This window comes from Ctenopharyngodon idella, chromosome 3, assembly GCF_019924925.1.
Source record: "Ctenopharyngodon idella isolate HZGC_01 chromosome 3, HZGC01, whole genome shotgun sequence".
In the NCBI taxonomy this organism is placed as follows: domain Eukaryota; kingdom Metazoa; phylum Chordata; class Actinopteri; order Cypriniformes; family Xenocyprididae; genus Ctenopharyngodon; species Ctenopharyngodon idella.
The window spans coordinates 47272145-47292142 of NC_067222.1; the positions used below are offsets into that span (position 1 = coordinate 47272145).

The 19998-nt window shown below is 37.9% G+C and overlaps 1 protein-coding gene and 1 long non-coding RNA gene across 3 annotated transcripts in view; both read right to left on the bottom strand.

The window, feature by feature from the left end:
* Nucleotides 1–19998, bottom strand: part of LOC127508982 (uncharacterized) — a 274050-nt gene that overhangs the window by 182399 nt on the left and 71653 nt on the right. The window contains exon 1 of one of the 2 annotated variants that reach the window (XR_007929063.1): nucleotides 8225–9716. The exons of the other annotated variant lie outside the window; for it this stretch is intronic. This is a non-coding gene — a long non-coding RNA (uncharacterized LOC127508982). Of the gene's footprint in view, nucleotides 1–8224; nucleotides 9717–19998 lie in introns of those variants that run through there. 2 annotated transcript variants of the gene reach the window in all.
* LOC127508862 (uncharacterized) lies at nucleotides 3509–18000 on the bottom strand. The gene is made up of 3 exons (XM_051887328.1): nucleotides 17880–18000; nucleotides 17475–17567; nucleotides 3509–5694 (listed from the first exon to the last, which is right to left on the bottom strand). Exon 3 carries the CDS (start codon nucleotides 4789–4791, stop codon nucleotides 3748–3750), a length of 1044 nt encoding a protein of 347 aa, XP_051743288.1. The 5' UTR covers nucleotides 4792–5694; nucleotides 17475–17567; nucleotides 17880–18000; the 3' UTR covers nucleotides 3509–3747.

Sequence of the window (19998 nt, forward strand, 5' to 3'; positions counted from 1 at the left end):
TGACCATTTTGATCTATCTATCTATCTATCTATGACCATTTCTATCTATTCCATAACTTTTTTTTTGGTTAAAATTTATGCAAAATCAATTTTCTTTCTTTCTTTCTTTCTTTCTTATGGCTATTTATCTATCTATGACCATATCTATCTACCTATCTATGACCATTTCTATCTATCTATCCATCTATCTATCTATCTATCTATGACCATTTCCATCTATCCCATAACTTTTTTGGTTAAAATTTATCCAAAATCAATTTTCGTCTATCTATGACCATTTCTAGCTACCTATCTATCTATGACCATTTCTATCTATCTATCTATCTATCAACCATATTTATCTAGCGACCATATCTTTCTGTCTGTCTATCTATCTATCTATCTGTCTGTCTATCTATGACCATTTCTGTCTATCTATCTATCTGTCAATGACCATTTTTATCTGTCTATCAGTGACCATTTTTATCTATCTATGACCATTTCTGTCTATCTATTTATCTGCAACCATTTCTATCTATCTATCTGTGACCATTTTTATCTATCTATCTATCTATCTATCTATCTATGACCATTTCCATCTATCTATCTATCTGTGACCATTTTTGTCTATCTATATATCAATCTATCTAAGACCATTTCTATCTATTCCATAACTTTTTTTGGTTACAATTTATGCAAAATCAATTTTCTTTCTTTCTTTCTTTCTTATGACTATCTATCTATCTATGACCATTTCTATCTATCTATCTATCTATCTATGACCATATCTATCTACCTATCTATCCATGACCATATCTATGACCCTTTCTATCTATCTATCCATCTATCTGTCTATCTATGACCATTTCTATCTATTCCATAACTTTTTTTGGTTAAAATTTATCCAAAATCAATTTTCTTTCTTTCTCATGACTATCTATCGGTCTATGACCATTTCTATCTACCTATCTATCTATGACCATATCTATCTACCTATCTATCTTTGACCATTTCTATCTATCCATCTATGACCATTTCTATCTATCTATCTATCTATCTATCTGTCTATGACCATATCTATCTATCGACCATATCTATCTATCTATCTATCTATCTATCTATCTATCGACCATATCTATCTATGACCATTTCTGTCTATGACCATTTTTATCTATCTATCTATCTATCTATGACAATTTCTATCTATGACCATTTCTATTTATGACCATTTCTATCTATCTATCTATGACCATTTCTATCTATCTATCTATCTATCTATCAACCATATTTATCTATCGTCCATATCTTTCTGTCTGTCTATCTATCTATCTGTCTATCTATGACCATTTTTATCTCTCTATCTATCAATGACCATTTCTATTTATCTATGACCATTTCTATCTATCTATATATGACCATTTCTATCTATCTATTTATCTGTGACCATTTCTATCTATCTATCTATCTATCTATCTATCTATGACCATTTCTGTCTATGACCATTTTTATCTATCTATCTATCTATCTATGACAATTTCTATCTATGACCATTTCTATTTATGACCATTTCTATCTATCTATCTATGACCATTTCTATCTATCTATCTATCTATCTATCAACCATATTTATCTATCGTCCATATCTTTCTGTCTGTCTATCTATCTATCTGTCTATCTATGACCATTTTTATCTCTCTATCTATCAATGACCATTTCTATTTATCTATGACCATTTCTATCTATCTATATATGACCATTTCTATCTATCTATTTATCTGTGACCATTTCTATCTATCTATCTATCTATCTATCTATGACCATTTTTATCTATCTATCTATCTATCTATGACCATTTCTATCTATCTATCTATGACCATTTTTATCTATCTATCTAACTATGACCATTTCTATCTATTCCATAACTTTTTTTGGTTAAAATTTATGCAAAATCAATTTTCTTTCTTTCTTTCTTTCTTTCTTTCTTATGACTATCTATCTATGACCATATCTATCTATCTATCTATGACCATATCTATTTACCTATCTATCCATGACCATATCTATCTACCTATCTATGACCATTTCTATCTATCTATCCATCTATCTGTCTATCTATGACCATTTCTATCTATTCCATAACTTTTTTTGGTTAAAATTTATCCAAAATCAATTTTCTTTCTTTCTCATGACTATCTATCTATCTATGACCATTTCTATCTACCTATCTATCTTTGACCATTTCTATCTATGACCATATCTATCTATCTATCCATCTATGACCATTTCTATTTATCTATCTATGACCATATCTATCTCTGACCATTTTTATCTATCTATGACCATTTCTGTCTATGACCATTTTTATCTATCTATCTATCTATGACCATTTTTATCTATCTGTATCTATCTATCTAATGACCATTTCTGTCTATCTATCTATGACCATTTCTATCTATCTGTCTATCTACAGTTGCAAGAAAAAGTATGTGAACCACTTGCAGAATTTGTGAAAATGTGAAAAATTTTAACAAAATAAGAGAGATCATACAAAATGCATGTTATTTTTCATTTAATACTGTCCCGAGTAAGATATTTACATAAAAGATGTTTAATCCACAGGACAAAAAAAATAGCTGAATTTATTAAAATTACCCCATTCAAAAGTTTGTTAACCATTGATTCTTAATACTGTGTGTGGTTACCTAAATGATCTATGACTGTTTTTTTGTTTTGTGATGGTTGTTCATGAGTCCCTTGTTTGTTCTGAGCAGTGAAACTGAGCTCCGTTCTTCAGAAAAATCCTCCAGGTCCTGCAGATTCTTCAGTTTTCAAGGATTTTTTGCATATTTGAACCCTTTACAGCAGTGACTGAATGATTTTGAGATCCATCTTTTCACACTGAGGACAAGTGAGGGACTCAAACACAACTAATAAAAAAGGTTCAAACATTCACTGATGCTCCAGAAGGAAAACACGATGCATTAAGAGCCAGGTGGTGAACCATCACAAAACAAAAAAACAGTCGTAGATCATCCAAGTAACCACACACAGTATTAAGAATCAAGGGTTCACATACCTTTGAACTGGGTCATTTTAATAAATTCAGCTTTTTCTTTTTTTTTTTTTTTTTGTCTTGTTGATTAGGACAGTACTAAATAAAAAATAACATGCATTTTGTATGATCTCTCCTATTTTGTTAAAATTATTCACATTTTCACAGATTCTGCAAGTGGTTCACATACTTTTTGGTCATAGATAGAATGATTGATAAAAATGGTCATAGATAGATAGATAGATAGAAATGGTCATAGATAGATAGATAGGGTCATTATCTATCTATCTATCTATGACCATTTCTATCTATCTATCTATCTATCTCACATACACCTCAAAACATTAGATTCTTTCACGTAAAGAAGATAACTCCGCAAATAACTGCAGTTTCAGTGTTCAAACAGAGATGGCGACAAAGATGTAAAACTTACGGCTTTATTTAAAGAGTAATTAATTGCTAATTAGTGTAGTTCTTTTCCTTAAAAATAATACATCAGCAAATATATGTGCAAACCAAAGAAAAGGACAATATTTAGTTTAAAAACACTTAACAGGCCAATTATTTTCCAATACAGCATATGCCACGTCTAAAATTAATAAGAAAAACTGAACTGCATTAATATATAGACAAAATGCATTGATATATAGACAATGTACATTTAACAGTTAACAGAGTTACATTTTAACAGAGTCCTGTTTTACTAGGCCACAATATCAGTACAGCTTTATTCTTCTATTGCCGTGTCTTTTTGCAAACACTTCAACAAAATCATCAAGATTTATGGCCCTTGCCCTTCTTGACTCTACACTTAACACCCCCAAGTTGCTCAATCGTTCGTAACTCATTGTATTTCTCAAGACAGTCTCAATCAACTTTAGCACAGAAAAACAGCGCTCACATGCTGCAGTGCTCACAGGTAATGCAAGAGCAATTTTGTAAAGTTTAAACATCTCATGGAAAACCTCCCTATATGGCTCAAGGAAAACTGTGAGGTCTATTAAATTGGACGGCACTTCCACACCGCTTGTTTGCTTCCTTTCAAGAACTCGTTTAAGTTGAGGAATTTCATATTCTAGGTCCTCAGTGCTACAGTTGTATTGTGAGGCAAATGGAAACAATACATTTTTCTCACAAAATGTGGGACTTCCAGGATTCAAGGCCTGTATCCCTTCCATTGTGACACAATTCTCTTTAGAAAACCTTCTCTTCATCTCAGAGAGAAGTACATCAATAATTGAAATAAAGGAGCCTGTCCTATATGATTCCTTATCTGTGCTGACCTGTCTCTGAGCTATTGGTGTGGAAATGTAAAACCCTTCAATCCTAGAGCTTGGTGTGACCTGACATCCTGAAGATACAACACTGACACTACATTGCTCGGCAAGAGTCATTGTGTTGTCCCAAATTTCATTGAAGACAGAGCCTTCTCGATATCCATTCAATGTGTCAACAAGCGAATCAACAAGGGTAACAGCTATGCCCAAATTCAGTTGTGAGGACTGTAAAATGTCAGACAGGTGCTTGATCTCACCAAAAATTTTGGTGAGTGTAATAAGGAGGCAAATGAACTTGAGATCTATTTGTGCTAATAGACCTTTCGCTTCAACAGCTCTGTCAGCGTTTCGGTCTTCAGAGATTTGTTTGAGTAGATGTATGATGGCTGGCAGTCTATCCTTTACTGTTTTGCATGAATTATGCCTACATGCCCACCATGTCTCTATCAACCTTTGTAATTCTCTTGGCACCCCCTGATACATGTCTTTCTGCACCTCTATTCACCTTTGGTGTACATAGGACCCTACTAAATGGTTTCTGTAGTCAAGGCCATACTTCTGCATTGTCTGTATGATTTTTCTGAGAAAGTGCTGCAGCGTCCAGGCGTTCAGCAGCTTCAAATGAAAGAAAACTTTCTAATATAGAGCCATTATAATAATATCTTATTACAAAGGACATCTGTTCCTTCTTACTGATGTCTTTAGTCTCATCAGCCATAATGCTGTAGGCCTCACTTTGAGTAACTTCGCTAATTATTGAGGTTCGCACCATTTCAGCCAGGCAGTCGATTGTTTCATTTTGTGTTCTCTGGCCAAGGTATGTTGCGTTTCTTTGACTAGTCATTTTTTTCTTGACTATGTTATCATGCTTGGCAAGTAACTCCATAATAGAGAGAAAATTCCCTTTGTTCTCACCCTTGGTTTCATTATTTGCTCTCTGAGCTATATTTTGCATTGCTGTGAGAAGCAGGGTTTCTGCAATTGTTTTAATGTACTCTCTATTTTCCTTTAATTGTTTTTCATATTCTGCACTTAAAGAGGCAGAGAGAGAACATTTGCTTTCTGCCAATTTTTCATAGTCTTTCCAGGCTAACATAGCATTGGTATGTGATTCTGATTTTGCATGGCTAGCAAATCCTCCATCTCTAAAGGTTGCTTTCTTCCAGTGACTGAATCCTTCAGATGTAAATGCTGAATCATGTGAAGGGAGACTGAAGTGCCGGCAGGCATAGCAGAAGGTAGCATCTTTACTTTGAGAGTATTCCAGCCATTTATGAGTACCGTACCACTCTTTCATGAAGCTCCGTCTTCGATCGCCTATGAGGGTCCAAGGGAAAACCTTCAAAAGTGGCTGTTTGGGTCTCTCGGCTCTTGACTGGGATATGTCTATGATAAATCAAGAAGAAAACACAAAGCTTGAACTACTACAAAAACTACTACTAATAACAACAATAATATAATAATAGCCCCTCTCCACAGTAAGTATTAAATAACATTTGAAATTTAGGTCTGTAGACATTTCTATTTAGACTCTTACAGCTCTACTACTAGCCTAAATAACATCAGAATATGAATATCATGACTCATAATTCAATGTAAATAATACACTAATCGATTAAAAAATTAATCAAATTTTTTTCTGTAATTAATCGCGATTAACCACAATTAAAAACATTGTTTTTAATATTTAATATTGTAATGATTTCACAGTTACTCTCCAAATTAATGTAAAAGCAACTTAAAGACAGTATATTTTAAATATTTGTTGTAAGGGCTCTTTTTTATAAATGAAGGCCAGTATCCCCAATACAAAAACTGGTACTGATGTCTCTATGAAATTGCTTTTAAAAAAAAAAAAAAAAAAAACATTAATGGCAGACATCCAACATTACGGTATAATTGAAAGCTATATCAGTTTCATCCATTTATTAGGCTATGGAAAATATCTTTTAATTTAAGTGAACTTAAAGGGTTAGTTCACCCAAAAATGAAAATAATGTCATTAATTACTCACCCTCATGTCGTTCCACACCTGTAAGACCTTTGTTCATCTTCTGAACGCAAATTAAGATATATTTTATGAAATCCGATGGCTCAGTGAGGCCTTCATAGACAGCAAAGTTACTGAACCTCTAAAGATCCAGAAAGTTACTAAAGATGTATTTAAAACAGTTCATGTGAGTACAGTTTCGAATCAGTGGTTCGGAGCGCCAAAGTCACATGATTTCAGCGGTTTGGCTGTTTGATCCGAAACACTGATTCGAAACAAAAGATTTGTGAAGCTCCAAAGCAGTGTTTTGAAATCGGCCATAACTAGATATTGTTGAAAAGTCGTTATTTTGTTTTTTTGGGCGCACAAATTAAGTATTCTCATCACTTTATAATATTAAGGTTGAACCACTGTACTCACATGAACTGTTTTAAATACATCTTTAGTAACTTTCTGGATCTTTAGATCTCTGAGCCATTGGATTTTATCAGAAATATCTTAATTTGTGTTCTGAAGATGAAAGGTCTTACGGGTGTGGAACAACATTAGGGTGAGTAATTAATGACATTATTTTCATTTTTGGGTGAACTAACCCTTTAAAACAATTTTCACATAAACCCATTATAGTAAATGTATTTATCTGTGGCCTTCTGTCTAACAGGAAATATACAGAAACTGAATAAAGTTATCAAACAGACTGCACTGCATAAATAAATTAAACATAGATTAATCCTTATTAAAGCTACAGTCTTCTCTGTAACCTTTGTTCTTTTGATTAACATTGATGACAGCCACTGGTTTATTAGACTGCTGTCACTTTAAGATCTGCCGCTACCGCACATGACGCGGATCTGATGCGTATCTCATTTTCTCACAACTTTTTAAGTTCATTTAAGATGTTAATTCACTAATTAAGACTGCTCTTATGAGAATACTCAACAAAACAGACATTTTTTGTGTTATTGTTCGTTCAAGCACGAAAGAGAACTCAATTCTGGTGCGTCACATGACACAACATTCACAGACAGCGCGTTCTCTTTTGTCTTGTTGCGCTTGAATGGTTTAAAAGCATTTGCATGAATAAGAGCGTGATCATATAATGTAATGCTAGTAAAAGGATGACAGAAAACAGATGCTAAATATTTTTAACATTCAACTAAGAAAAAAAAATAATTTCATGCATTAACATGCTAATTTTGATACTAATATTAATACATTAACATTAATGCATCTATTATTAAAATTTGTATTTTAAAATTAATTTTATGTCATTGACTTCACTATACACTGTTAACTTTAATGTGCATGGTATAGGCCTACATATTAGTCAAGTCAAGTCACCTTTATTTATATAGCGCTTTTTACAATGCAGATTGTGTCAAATCAGCTTTACAGTGATAAATGGTATATAATTTTGGCTGCACAGCAGCTCTTAAACAAAATGCTGTCAATGTATGCAGATGCAAAGCACTGTTGAATATCAAATGTCAAGTGTCCCCAACTAAGCAAACCAAAGGCGACAGCGGCAAGGAACCCAAACTCCAACAGGTGACATCAGGTGGCAAACAGGTGGCAAATAGGTGTTAAAATGGAGAAAAAAACCTTGGGAGAAACCAGGCTTAGTCGGGGGGCCAGTTCTCCTCTGGCAAACAGTGCTTTGTTACGATTCAGGTAGCTATCGTAAGCCTGATAGGATCGCAACATTCAAAGTATTTATTCCAGTTCAATCCATCGTATTCATCACGCCGGTATGGACGGTTTGTTGAGGAGCTGTGCCACTGGCTTGTCGTGTCGATGAGGCCTTCACAATGGATGATCTAGTTGACTCAATCTCTGCTGACACTTCAGGGGTGCGTTGTGTCGTGTCAAGGCATAGGTCCTCAATCTCACCTGGATACGGCCTGGATCCGGTTGACTACGGTAAACCTCGGGATAAACAGAAAGACTAATATTAGCGTAGATGCCATTCTTCTTCTGATGTAACGAGTACATCTGGTGTTATAGGAAGTGTTCCCGGTTCCGGCTGACCTAATTTATGCAGCCTAATAATCCTTTAACGGATTTGAAAAAATAAATTGATAATGTGTTATGTGTATGCCAAGTTATAGAGATGCGTTTTTAGTCTAGATTTAAACTGACAGAGTGTGTCTGCTTCCCGAACAATGCTAGGAAGTGTCACGATCACCGTCTGTTCCTGTCAGTTCCTGGACTCCATTTCCCACAATCCTCCCATCCAATCACATGCACACTCCACTCCAATCACCAATTGCCACACACACCTGCAAATCATTACCTGGACTATAAAAGACACACACACACACCACCTCATGGCGAAGTCTTGTTAACCCTTGTTGCAATTCTGAGCGTTTATTTCCTGTCTGCCTGTTTGTTTCCGATCCTGTCTGTTACCCGTTATCGACCCGTTGCTGCCTACCTTTGATCCTTGCCTGGTATACTGTTCTGTGAGTGTTTTCTGCCTGCCCTGACTATTGCCTGTATCCTGACTACGATTCTGCCTGTCCCTGTTGTTCCTGTTTGCCCCTGCTTTGACCCTGCCTGCACGACCACGTTCTTTTATAATAAAGCTAGCAAATGGATCCCCGCCTGAGTCTCGCTTCGTTCAGCCACTTAAGACACAATTGATTCGTGAGGGACCTCGTTCCTCTCTTAGTCATTTTTTGGAGTTTGCTTTAATGACTGTGGGCTCTCCATTTACTGTGGGTGTCGCGGAGAAATACGACACCTCGCCGAATCATGTAATGGCCGCCGCGCCAGAGAACACGCATAAAATGGCAGCCACCAGTACTACAACACCAAGTCAAGTCTCCGCTGATCTTCGTGAGCCAAGTCAAGTCCAAGTTAAACTTCCTGAGTCACGTCCCATCTCCGCTGATCTTCTAGAATCACATCACGTCTCTGGATCTGTTTGGGAGCGGAGTGGGTTGCGTTCCAGTGTGGCTGATCCACTGCTGACTTCAGTACGAGCGGCTGGCACTCCTAAGCCTCCGCCGGCCGCTACGCCCTCAAGTTCGTCTGTTGCAACGCCCTCAAGTTCGTCGGTTGCAACGCACTCAAGCCCGCCGGTGACAACGCACTCAAGCCCGCCGGTTGCAACGCACTCAAGCTCGCCGGTTGCTACGCACTCAAGGCCGCCGGTTGCTACGCACTCAAGCTCGCCAGTTGGTACGCACTCAAACTCTCTGGATGCTATGGACAAGATGGCCGCTTTGCCAGTGCCCACGGGCAAGATGGCCGCCCCTCCAGTGTCTGTGAACATAGGGGTCGTTCCAGCCAGTGAGTCCGCTCCAGAGCCCGCTCCAGCCCGTGAGTCAGTCCCAGAGCAGCCCGCTGCCGCCCCAGAGCAGTCCGCTCTTCCTGATATGGCCACGGAGGCCGTCACCGAGCACCTTGCACTGCCGGCGCCACCTGAGCGTCTTGCCCTGCCGGCGCCACCCGAGCGTCTTGCCCTGCCGGCGCCACCCGAGCATCTTGCCCTGCCGGCGCCTCCTGAGCTCCTTATCCAAGAAACCACCACGGACTCCGTTGAATTCCCCAAGAACTTTTTGGGGGGGGGCCATGTACCTGAGGGTGGGGAGCTTGAGGGTGGGGAGCTTGTGGGTGGGGACCCTGCACGGCCGCGATCATCAGCGGCCTCCGAACTGCTTGAGCTTGTGGGTGGGGACCTTACACGACCACGGCCTTCAACCGCCTTTGACCTGCTATGGCCATTAATGGACTCTGACCCGCCGTGGTCATCTTCGGACTCTGACCCGCCGTGGTCATCTTCGGACTCTGACCTGCCGTGGCTGCCCGAGCCACCTGACCTGCCGTGGCTGCCCGAGCCACCTGATCTACCGTGGCCGCCTAAGCCACCTGACCTGCCGTGGTTGCCTGAGCCACCTGACCTGCCGTGGCCTCTCGACACTCCTGACCCGCCATGGCTGCCCGTGGCACCTGACCCGCCATGGCTGCCCGTGGAACCTGACCCACCATGGCTGCCCGTGGCACATGACCCACCGTGGCTGCCTGAGTTCCTGGATCTGCTTTGGAGACCCTGTTCCTGTCTACGTCTCCAATGCACCCACCCCCCCTCCCTATCTGTGCCATTCACGCCGCGAGGACGCGCCTTCCGGAAGGGGGGCGTTATGTCACGATCACCGTCTGTTCCTGTCAGTTCCTGGACTCCATTTCCCACAATCCTCCCTTCCAATCACATGCACACTCCACTCCAATCGCCAATTGCTACACACACCTGCAAATCATTACCTGGACTATAAAAGACTCACACACACACCACCTCATGGCGAAGTCTTGTTAACCCTTGTTGCAATTCTGAGCGTTTATTTCCTGTCTGCCTGTTTGTTTCCGATCCTGTCTGTTACCCGTTATCGACCCGTTGCTGCCTACCTTTGATCCTTGCCTGGTATACTGTTCTGTGAGTGTTTTCTGCCTGCCCTGACTACTGCCTGTATCCTGACTACGATTCTGCCTGTCCCTGCTGTTCCTGTTTGCCCCTGCTTTGACCCTGCCTGTACGACCACGTTCTTTTATAATAAAGCTAGCAAATGGATCCCCGCCTGAGTCTCGCTTCGTTACAGGAAGATTGTTCCAGAGTTTAGGTGCCAAATAGGAGAAGGATCTACCGCCTGCAGTTGATTTTGATATTCTAGGTATTATCAGTTGGCCTGAATTCTGAGATCGCAATAGACGTGAAGGACTATAATGCATTAAGAGCTCGCTCAGGTATTGGGGAGCTAAACCATTTAGTGCTTTGTAAGTAATTAGCAAGATTTTAAAATCTATACGATGTTTAACAGGAAGCCAATGCAATGTTGACAGAACTGGGCTAATATGGTCATACTTCCTAGTTCTAGTAAGAACTCTAGCTGCTGCATTTTGTACGAGCTGTAGTTTGTTTAACAGGCGAGCGGAACAACCACCTAGTAGAGCGTTACAGTAATCTAGCCTTGAGGTCATGAACGCATGAACTAACTGTTCTGCATTTGTCATTGAGAGCATATGTCGTAGTTTAGATATATTTTTAAGATGGAAGAATGCGGTTTTACAGATGCTAGAAACATGGCCTTCAAATGAAAGATTGGTATCAAAGAGCACACCCAGGTTCCTAACTGACGACGAAGACTTAACAGAGCAGTCATCAAGTGTTAGACAGTATTCTAGGTTATTACGTGAAGAAGTTTTTGGTCCAAAAATTAGAATCTCTGTTTTTTCTGAATTTAGTAGTAGGAAATTACTGGTCATCCGATTTTTTATATCAGCTATGCATTCCGTTAATTTTGTCAATTGGTAAGTTTCGTCAGGGCGCGAAGAAATATAGAGCTGAGTATCATCAGCGTAACAGTGAAAACTAACGCCATGCTTCCTAATGATATCTCCCAAGGGTAACATGTACAGAGTGAACCGCAACGGTCCTAGTATTGAGCCTTGCGGTACTCCATATTGAACTTGTGATCGATATGACATCTCTTCGTTTACTACTACAAACTGATAATGGTCAGATAAGTATGATTTAAACCATGACAATGCAATTCCACTAATGCCAACATAATTTTCGAGTCTATTTAAAAGAATTTTGTGATCAATAGTGTCAAATGCAGCACTAAGATCCAGTAACACTAATAGAGAGATACAACCACGATCTGATGATAAGAGCAAATCATTAGTAACTCTAATGAGAGCAGTCTCAGTACTATGGTACGGTCTAAATCCTGACTGGAAATCCTCACAGATACTATTTCTTTCTAAAAAGGAACATAGTTGTGATGATACTGCCTTTTCTAGTATTTTTGACAGAAAAGTGAGATTTGAGATCGGCCTGTAATTGACTAATTCCCTAGGATTAAGTTGTGGTTTTTTAATAAGAGGTTTAATAATAGCCCGCTTAAAAGTTTTCGGTATGTATCCTAGTGATAAAGATGAATTAACGATATTATGAAGAGGATCTATGACCTCTGGAAGCATCTCTTTCAATAGCTTAGTCGGTATAGGGTCTAGCATACATGTTGTTGATTTTGATGATTTAACATGTTTAGACAATTCTTCCTCTCCTAAAGCAGTAAATGAATTGAATTTTTCCTCAGGGACACTACAATGCACTGTCTGACGCGATACTGTAGTAGATGGTTGCATGGTTATAATTTTCTCTCTAATATTGTCAATCTTGCAAGTAAAGAAGTCTTTACTGCTGTGCTCTTTAGAAACATCAGAAGTTGAAGCTTTATTTCTTGTTAATTTAGCCACTGTATCAAATAAATACCTAGGGTTGTGCTTATTTTCTTCTAAAAGTTTTGAAAAATAGGCAGATCTAGCAGTTTTTAAGGCCTTTCTGTACTCAATCATTCTCTCTCTCCACGAAATGCGAAAAACTTCTAGTTTTGTTTTCTTCCAGCTGCGCTCCATTTTTCTGGCTGCTACCTTTAGGGCCTGAGTGTGTTCATTGTACCACGGCACTGGATTAATTTCCTTAATCTTTTTTATACGCAAAGGAGCAACTGAGTCTAATGTGCTGGAAAAGACAGAGGCAATAGTTTCTGTTGCAACATCGAGGTCTTCTAAGCTATCTGGTATGCTAAGGCGATGAAACTGATCAGAAAGATTATTTATAAAGCGATCTTTAGTGGTAGAAGTGATGGTTCTACCATATTTATGGCAGGGAGGCAGTTTAGCAGCCTTGACTAAATGTAGTATACACGAGACTAGATAATGATCTGAGATGTCATTGCTCTGCTGCAGAATTTCAACGGCATCAATATCGATTCCATGTGACAATATTAGATCTAAAGTATGATTACGACAATGAGTGGGTCCTGACACGTATTGTCTAACTCCAATAGAATTTAGAATGTCTGTAAATGCCAATCCTAATGCGTCTTTTTCATTATCTACATGGATATTAAAATCACCAACAACAAGGACTTTATCTGCAGCTAGTACTAACTCCGATAGAAAATCAGCAAATTCTTTGATAAAATCTGTATTGTGTCGTGGTGGCCTATATACAGTAGCCAGCACAAATGTCAACTTACATAATGTTACGTAAAGTACCATCACTTCGAAGGAATTATATTTGAAAGATTTTTGACTAATACTGTAAATATTACTATAAATTACAGCAACACCTTCCCCTTTGCCTTTCTGACGAGGATTGTGTCGAAAATAATAACCTTGAGGGCTAGACTCATTTAAAGTAATGTATTCGTCTGATTTTAGCCAAGTTTCTGTCAAACACAGCAAATCCAGATTATTGTCTGTGATAATATCATTTACAATAAGTGCTTTTGAAGAAAGGGATCTAATATTTAACAACCCAAGCTTTATCATTTGTTTATCAGTATTATCTCTATTTTTTATTTGTTGAACATCAATTAAATTTTTACCATTAAATGGGTTTGGAAGTTTTTTGTTTTTACTAATTCGGGGTACAGACACAGTCTCTATGTGATAATATCTAGGTGTAAGAGTTTCTATGTGTTGGGAATTATCTGACTTCTGTAACTTGAGGCAGCTAGCAGACGGTCGGTTTAGCCGGTATGTCTGCTTCCTGACCTGGGCCCCAGTTTGTCATGTTTCAGCTCTAAGACTATGTGCCATATTACTAGAGAGAAGAGCAGCACCATCCCGGGAGGGATGAATACCATCTCTTTTCAACAGGTCAGGTCTCCCCCAAAAACTTTTCAAATTGTCTATGAAACCTATATTATTCTGCGGACACCACTTAGACAGTCAGCCATTGAGTGATGATAATCTGCTAACTATCTCATCACTCCGACGAACAGGAAGGGGACCAGAGCAGATTACTTTTCCTGACATTGTACTTGTGAGTTCACACACCTCTTTAATGTTAAATTTAGTGATCTCCGACTGGCAAAGTCGAACATCATTAGTGCCGACGTGAATAGTGATTTTAGAGTATTTACGATTAGCATTAGGCAGCACTTTTAAATTTGCTTTGATGTCAGGTGCTCTGGCTCCTGGCAAACATGTGACTATGGTGGCTGGTGTCTCTATTTTCACGTTCCGTGTAATAGAATCGCCAATAACTAGGGCACTTTCAACAGGATTCTCAGTGGGTGTTTCACTGAGTGGGGAGAACCTGTTTGATGTCCTTATTGGAACGGAAGAGTGGTGTTTTCCGCGGCTAGGCCGCCTCATCGTTACCCAAGTGCCCTGCTGCGCGGGCTCTACAGCCGGAACCGAACAATGTACAGAGTTCACTAAGCTAGTCGCATCCAAAACAGTATCTGAAGCCCTTACATTCTTACTATCCTCAATTAAAGTTTGGATGCGTGTCTCTAATTCTGAGATTTTCTCTGTCAGCCTGACTATTTCCCTACATTTATGACATGTAAAGCCCTCGTCGCTGACAGAGAAAGCTATACTGAACATGTGGCAAACAGAACACGATATAACACTAGGAGAGGATGACATGACTCACCATGTTTGTAGACTGATCCGACTTACCACAGTTGTTTGATGAACGCGTTGAAAAGAAAATGGCCGCGCGAGAGACTGATGACAAGTTAACAAGCTAGCGAGACGCAAACGCGTTGTAATAGCGATTTAGATTCAAAGATTAAAAGCTAGCGACGCCAGATTAATGTGGTAGGCAATATTATATATAAGGTAATGATAGTATAAGCAACAATGAATGAAAGTAAGAGATTTAAAACAAAGCTATACGGAGTTACAGATGCAAACCACTCTAAGCAGCGAGGCAGACAGGAGCAATCGAGCAATTAATGTCATTGTAAGTCACTTTGGACAAAAGCTTTGCTAAATACCATAAACATCAGTCAAGATATTATATTGCTGACTCTAGCATCCATTTCATTATCATGGGTAACCTAAACAGTCATGTCTATTTAACTTCACCTGCTGGCCCAAGAATCATCACTGATTCTGCCTGTTCCTCGCTGTGCTCTGCAAGATCCCCTGTAGCAGACTCTGCCTGCTCACTGGCTTGCTGCTCTGCCTCATTTTGGATATTATCTTCAAGTGTATTCTCACCTTCCTCAGACCTACACTCCCCTGTGCTACATTTCTTCTTAAAAAAAATGAGAGATGCTTGTCGATTTTCTCTTCATCCTCTGCAAATTGACATAGCACAGTGTGACTAGCCATAGCTATTAAAAAAACTTTGCAGCTTATCAGCACCAGCGTTAATTTTAGCTAATGTTAATTCAACACTGTAAAAACTTTACTGAGGAACGTTTAGTTGGCAAAAAAGTTAACTTAGAAGATACATTCATGTCTTCACTATAAGTCACTACTGTATGGCATACATACCCGTTGCCATTGTCGTCTTTCCAAAAAGTGCAGGTGCTCTCCTGTGATCGAATCACTCCTGCAGCCTGCTTCTTGCACTGACTGAGCAGTCAACGACTTGCACTGACTGAGCAGTCAATGGAGAGGGGGAGGGGCAGTGAAACAGCTACTCTGGTGGCGCCAATCAATCTATAATCTTTTTTGGTGGTTGCAGCAGGTGCTTCATTTTATTTTATTTTTTTTCACTTCATGAACTATTGTGAATTTACATTATGCATTCAAATTAACAGCACCCAATGCAAATTCATACTAGGGGTGGCCACAGGGGTGGCCAGAGTTTATACAGGGGTGGCCGTGGCCACCACTGGCCACCCCTTGGGGGCGCCCCGCTTTAATCCGCGTGGTTTATATACATGCTGCTGCTGATTGGGCTGACATTTTTGATACACCCACCAAACAAGAGAAAACGTATCTCAAACCCGTTGCACACCGTTTCCAGGAAACATGTCGTTCAACCCAGAAACCGTAGCAAAACGTTGCGTACCGGTTTGAGCTTGAATGTGCCCCAGTTCTCAGACAGTGCACGATCAGTTCTCCTTGCGCCTGAATGGTCAAATGCACAGACTGTTGTCAAAATGTCCATCGTGTGGAGTATCTCACGTAAATACAGTCGGTTATGGCTTAAGTGCATGTAATCAGGTTGGTGAAAACCAGATATGTGTCAGTATATTGAATTAGGGTCTTAAAGGGACAGTAGCCTAATTAAAAATTTGTCTGTCATTAATGTTAATCAAACCTACTGTATCTGAAAAACAAGTTTATATTTTAAGTTTTTTTTTTCTCTATCGTTTTTGTCATATTGTTTGTAAATTGTTTGTAAATGTCTTTATATATTTATATATATTTATATATATATATATATATATATATATATGTATATATATATATAAAATGTATATTTCCCACCCTTGCTCACCTGTCCCGTATTCCAACGTGAGAAATCTGGTCACCCTATTTTTAAGGTGTTTGTGTCCTATAACATTAATTCTGTCATTGTTTGGTGACTATGCTGTTGAAGAGTTTACAGTCATACAGAGTTAAATAGCTATAAAGTGCTTATGCAGTTTGTGTATTATCTGTTTAATCTAATGCTAATGTAATTAAGTTAGTTTTTATTTGGTGAAATACATTGTTCTCATTTTCTGTGACATACTGTATATCAGGGGATCATGTAACATGAGTTTATTGAACAAGAGTTTCACTTTGATATGAAGAAGTCACACTGCCAGCCATTTCAACACACTGAAACAAAAACAAATTTCTTGTTGTGTTTGTTCAGTGGATTGACATTTGAAATGAGTGCGCGCCTTCGCAGAGAGATCCCGGAATCATATTTTCATGGGTTAATAACTTAAATTTTTCTCTGTACCCCATAAAACAACTATTACAGCCAGACTACTTTTTTTTTAACTACATTTTACTCATAGCCCACTTAATATGAGGTCTTTTATTCATAATACCATCAAGATCCTTAAATTTGTAGGTGAATGATAGTGGAATGAACTGTACTTTTAATTTTTATGTAATGTGATTCTGTCGGTGTATTGTTTTTAATATTCTCTGTTTAGCTATTTTATGTACTAAGAATCAGATCATCTGAATAAAGAAATGTAACAAATATTGCATCAAAATCAATACAAATGCAATATACAATTTAGATTTTCTTTTATTGTCATTGCATGTGAATGCAATGAAATTCAGGTGTACTATCCAAAACAGTGCTCAAAATACACTTTAAGAATAAAAATATGGAAACCACACATCTAAATTCTAATCTACACAATCTATATATTAATATATAAATTATACAACGAATATGTTGAGCTGTTACTTTGCTGAAAGCTCCACTACTTGCTGCCGAAGCTCAGTATTTGCTGCCACACCAGTATTTCTTGCTTTATTGGCTTCATTGTATTCACTAGAGCTAAAACAACAACAAAAACACAGTGACAGTTATATTTCACTGTTCTATACAGTGTTAACACATTTATATAGAGTTATATACAGAATTAGCACTCACTAGTATACAGAAGTAACCGATTATATAAAGAGATAACAGACTTCCTATACATCTAAGCAGTTCATGCAACAGGCCCCAGTCTTTCTGACAAAGACTAAGTGACGAAGTTTAATTTTTCTACTTTGTCATTGTTATATTTCTAGTATACTTGTATACTAAAATAATTATGCTTTTTAGGCCTGACATAGCATGTAAGTCAAAAACTAAATAAAATACCTTTTTCCACAGTTGCTAAGACATCTGGAGCGTTCTATCACACCGTATGGGAGGTCAAAAATGGCTTTTCTGCCTTTAAGGAAGATTCACTGGGCAGCAAACCTTTAAAGCACCTTTTAAGTAGTCTTCCTCAAGAGGGCGCTTGGCTGCTTTATTTATTTCTTATGGGAGACATTACAGTTTTTTTTCCAATTGCTAACATACTTTTGTCCAATCTGCAGTCATATTTTCAAAACTCTAAACACATTCAGCACAACATCCATCTTTTGTGGCCATACCATTAACACAATTCATGTCATTTTCACACAAAATGCAGTCAATTAACACCCCATACTTATATTACCCCATACCAAAATCATGGATCTTTCTCATCTTATTTGCAAATGCTTAAACACAGCAAGTCAGAAATGAAGACCGAATGTTCCAATCATTAAATATAGTACAAAACCTATACTTTTGCAACAACAGCAGCTCAAAAGTATTGAAAAAATATATATAAAACAAATACTGAAACAATTGATAAGCATTTTTAATTAGCAGATCACTGAAATATGGAGAAATAGCAGATTCCAATCTCAGTTGGAGGCATAGTCAGGTGTTGAAGTTCTTTTCCTTACATGGACATACAGTAAAATAGGACTCTTTGAATCAGATTTGTTCAGTGTGGATGAAGAACAACGTAGAGGAGCAGAGAGAGAAAAAAAAGTCTGGGTGAGGGAGAAGAATAGATGTAGGAGCAGAGGAGTAGTTGGATCAGGACAAGGAAGAAGAGGTATACCACATTCAACACTCAACCAAAAATGAATTAACACTAGATGGCGGTAATGCACTATTTTCATTTGTTATGTGCCGTTACAAAAGAAGAAAATTATCTGTAGGACCAGCAGACTAGTTCTTTTAAGTTTTTCTGGTTTTGAAGAGAGTTTTTGTAATTTTTATCTATCTCTTTGTCTATCTCTTTATTAAGCACATTAAGGCTATTCAAAGGTGTACTGTACATGCCTTTTTAGAAAGCAGATGGATCAATTGATTCAAATATCTTAGAAGTAACCTTTAGGGAAAAAAAATAAGTGATATAAAAAAAAGTATGGTGAATTGTAGAATTCACCATACAACGCAGAAAAATACAATTGTAGAAAAATAAAACTGATTAGATCTGTGGCATACTGTTTTTGTGTACTAATGAGGGAATCACTGTAGTGACCATAGTGGTTATCAGATATGACAGAGATATTACATAACCACATCAATCAGAGGAAAAATCAAAGAACCTGCAGCAGTCACTTAATGGACTGTCTGAAATCATATTGGACATTATGACAGCTATAAATGCACCATCACTGACCTCAAAACCACACCAACAGCAGCATGTCATCTCTGAAAATTTTGTACAGCCGCCCTCACAAAAAATAAGTATACTTCAAATTCATTTTATTACCTATACTTAAGTAAATTTCAAGTATATTTTAATCATACTTTATGTAGTAAGTATACTGATATCAATGTACTAGTAGTATACTTGTAAGTATAGTATTTCAGTACTACTTGGGACTAAATTGGCCCACTTTTTTGTGCGTAAAAGTATACTTTTAAGTGTATGTTAAGTGTAACAGTAATTAAAATTCGAGTAAACAACTACAACTATGTTTTTCATTTGCACTACAACTATTCTACAAGTGAATTTATAGGTATACTGATAGTTTACTACAATGGTTAACTACTTGTAGCACATTTATTAGCTTATGAAAGTACACACCAAAAGTATAAAAACAAGGAATGCAAAAAAAAAAGTGCTGCATGGGGTGCGAGTTCCTTATCTCTGTGCTCTTTGGATGTAAGGGATGATTCAGCTCATAAAAATTAATAACAATCCAAGGCACTCGAATATTATTGAAAAAATATAAAAAGCCTTTATTTCATCGTGGCTTTAGTATTTTAAAAACAGGTGACAAGTACTGCACACCTACGTGTTGCGGCTAATGAGTCTTCGTCAGGGTGTGTGCCACACACTTATGTACACTTTGAAGTATACTCTTAGTAAACTACTAGTTTAGTAGCTTTATACTGCAAGTATACTTGTAAGTTTTCTTTAAGTGAACTTAACATCATATTTACAGTT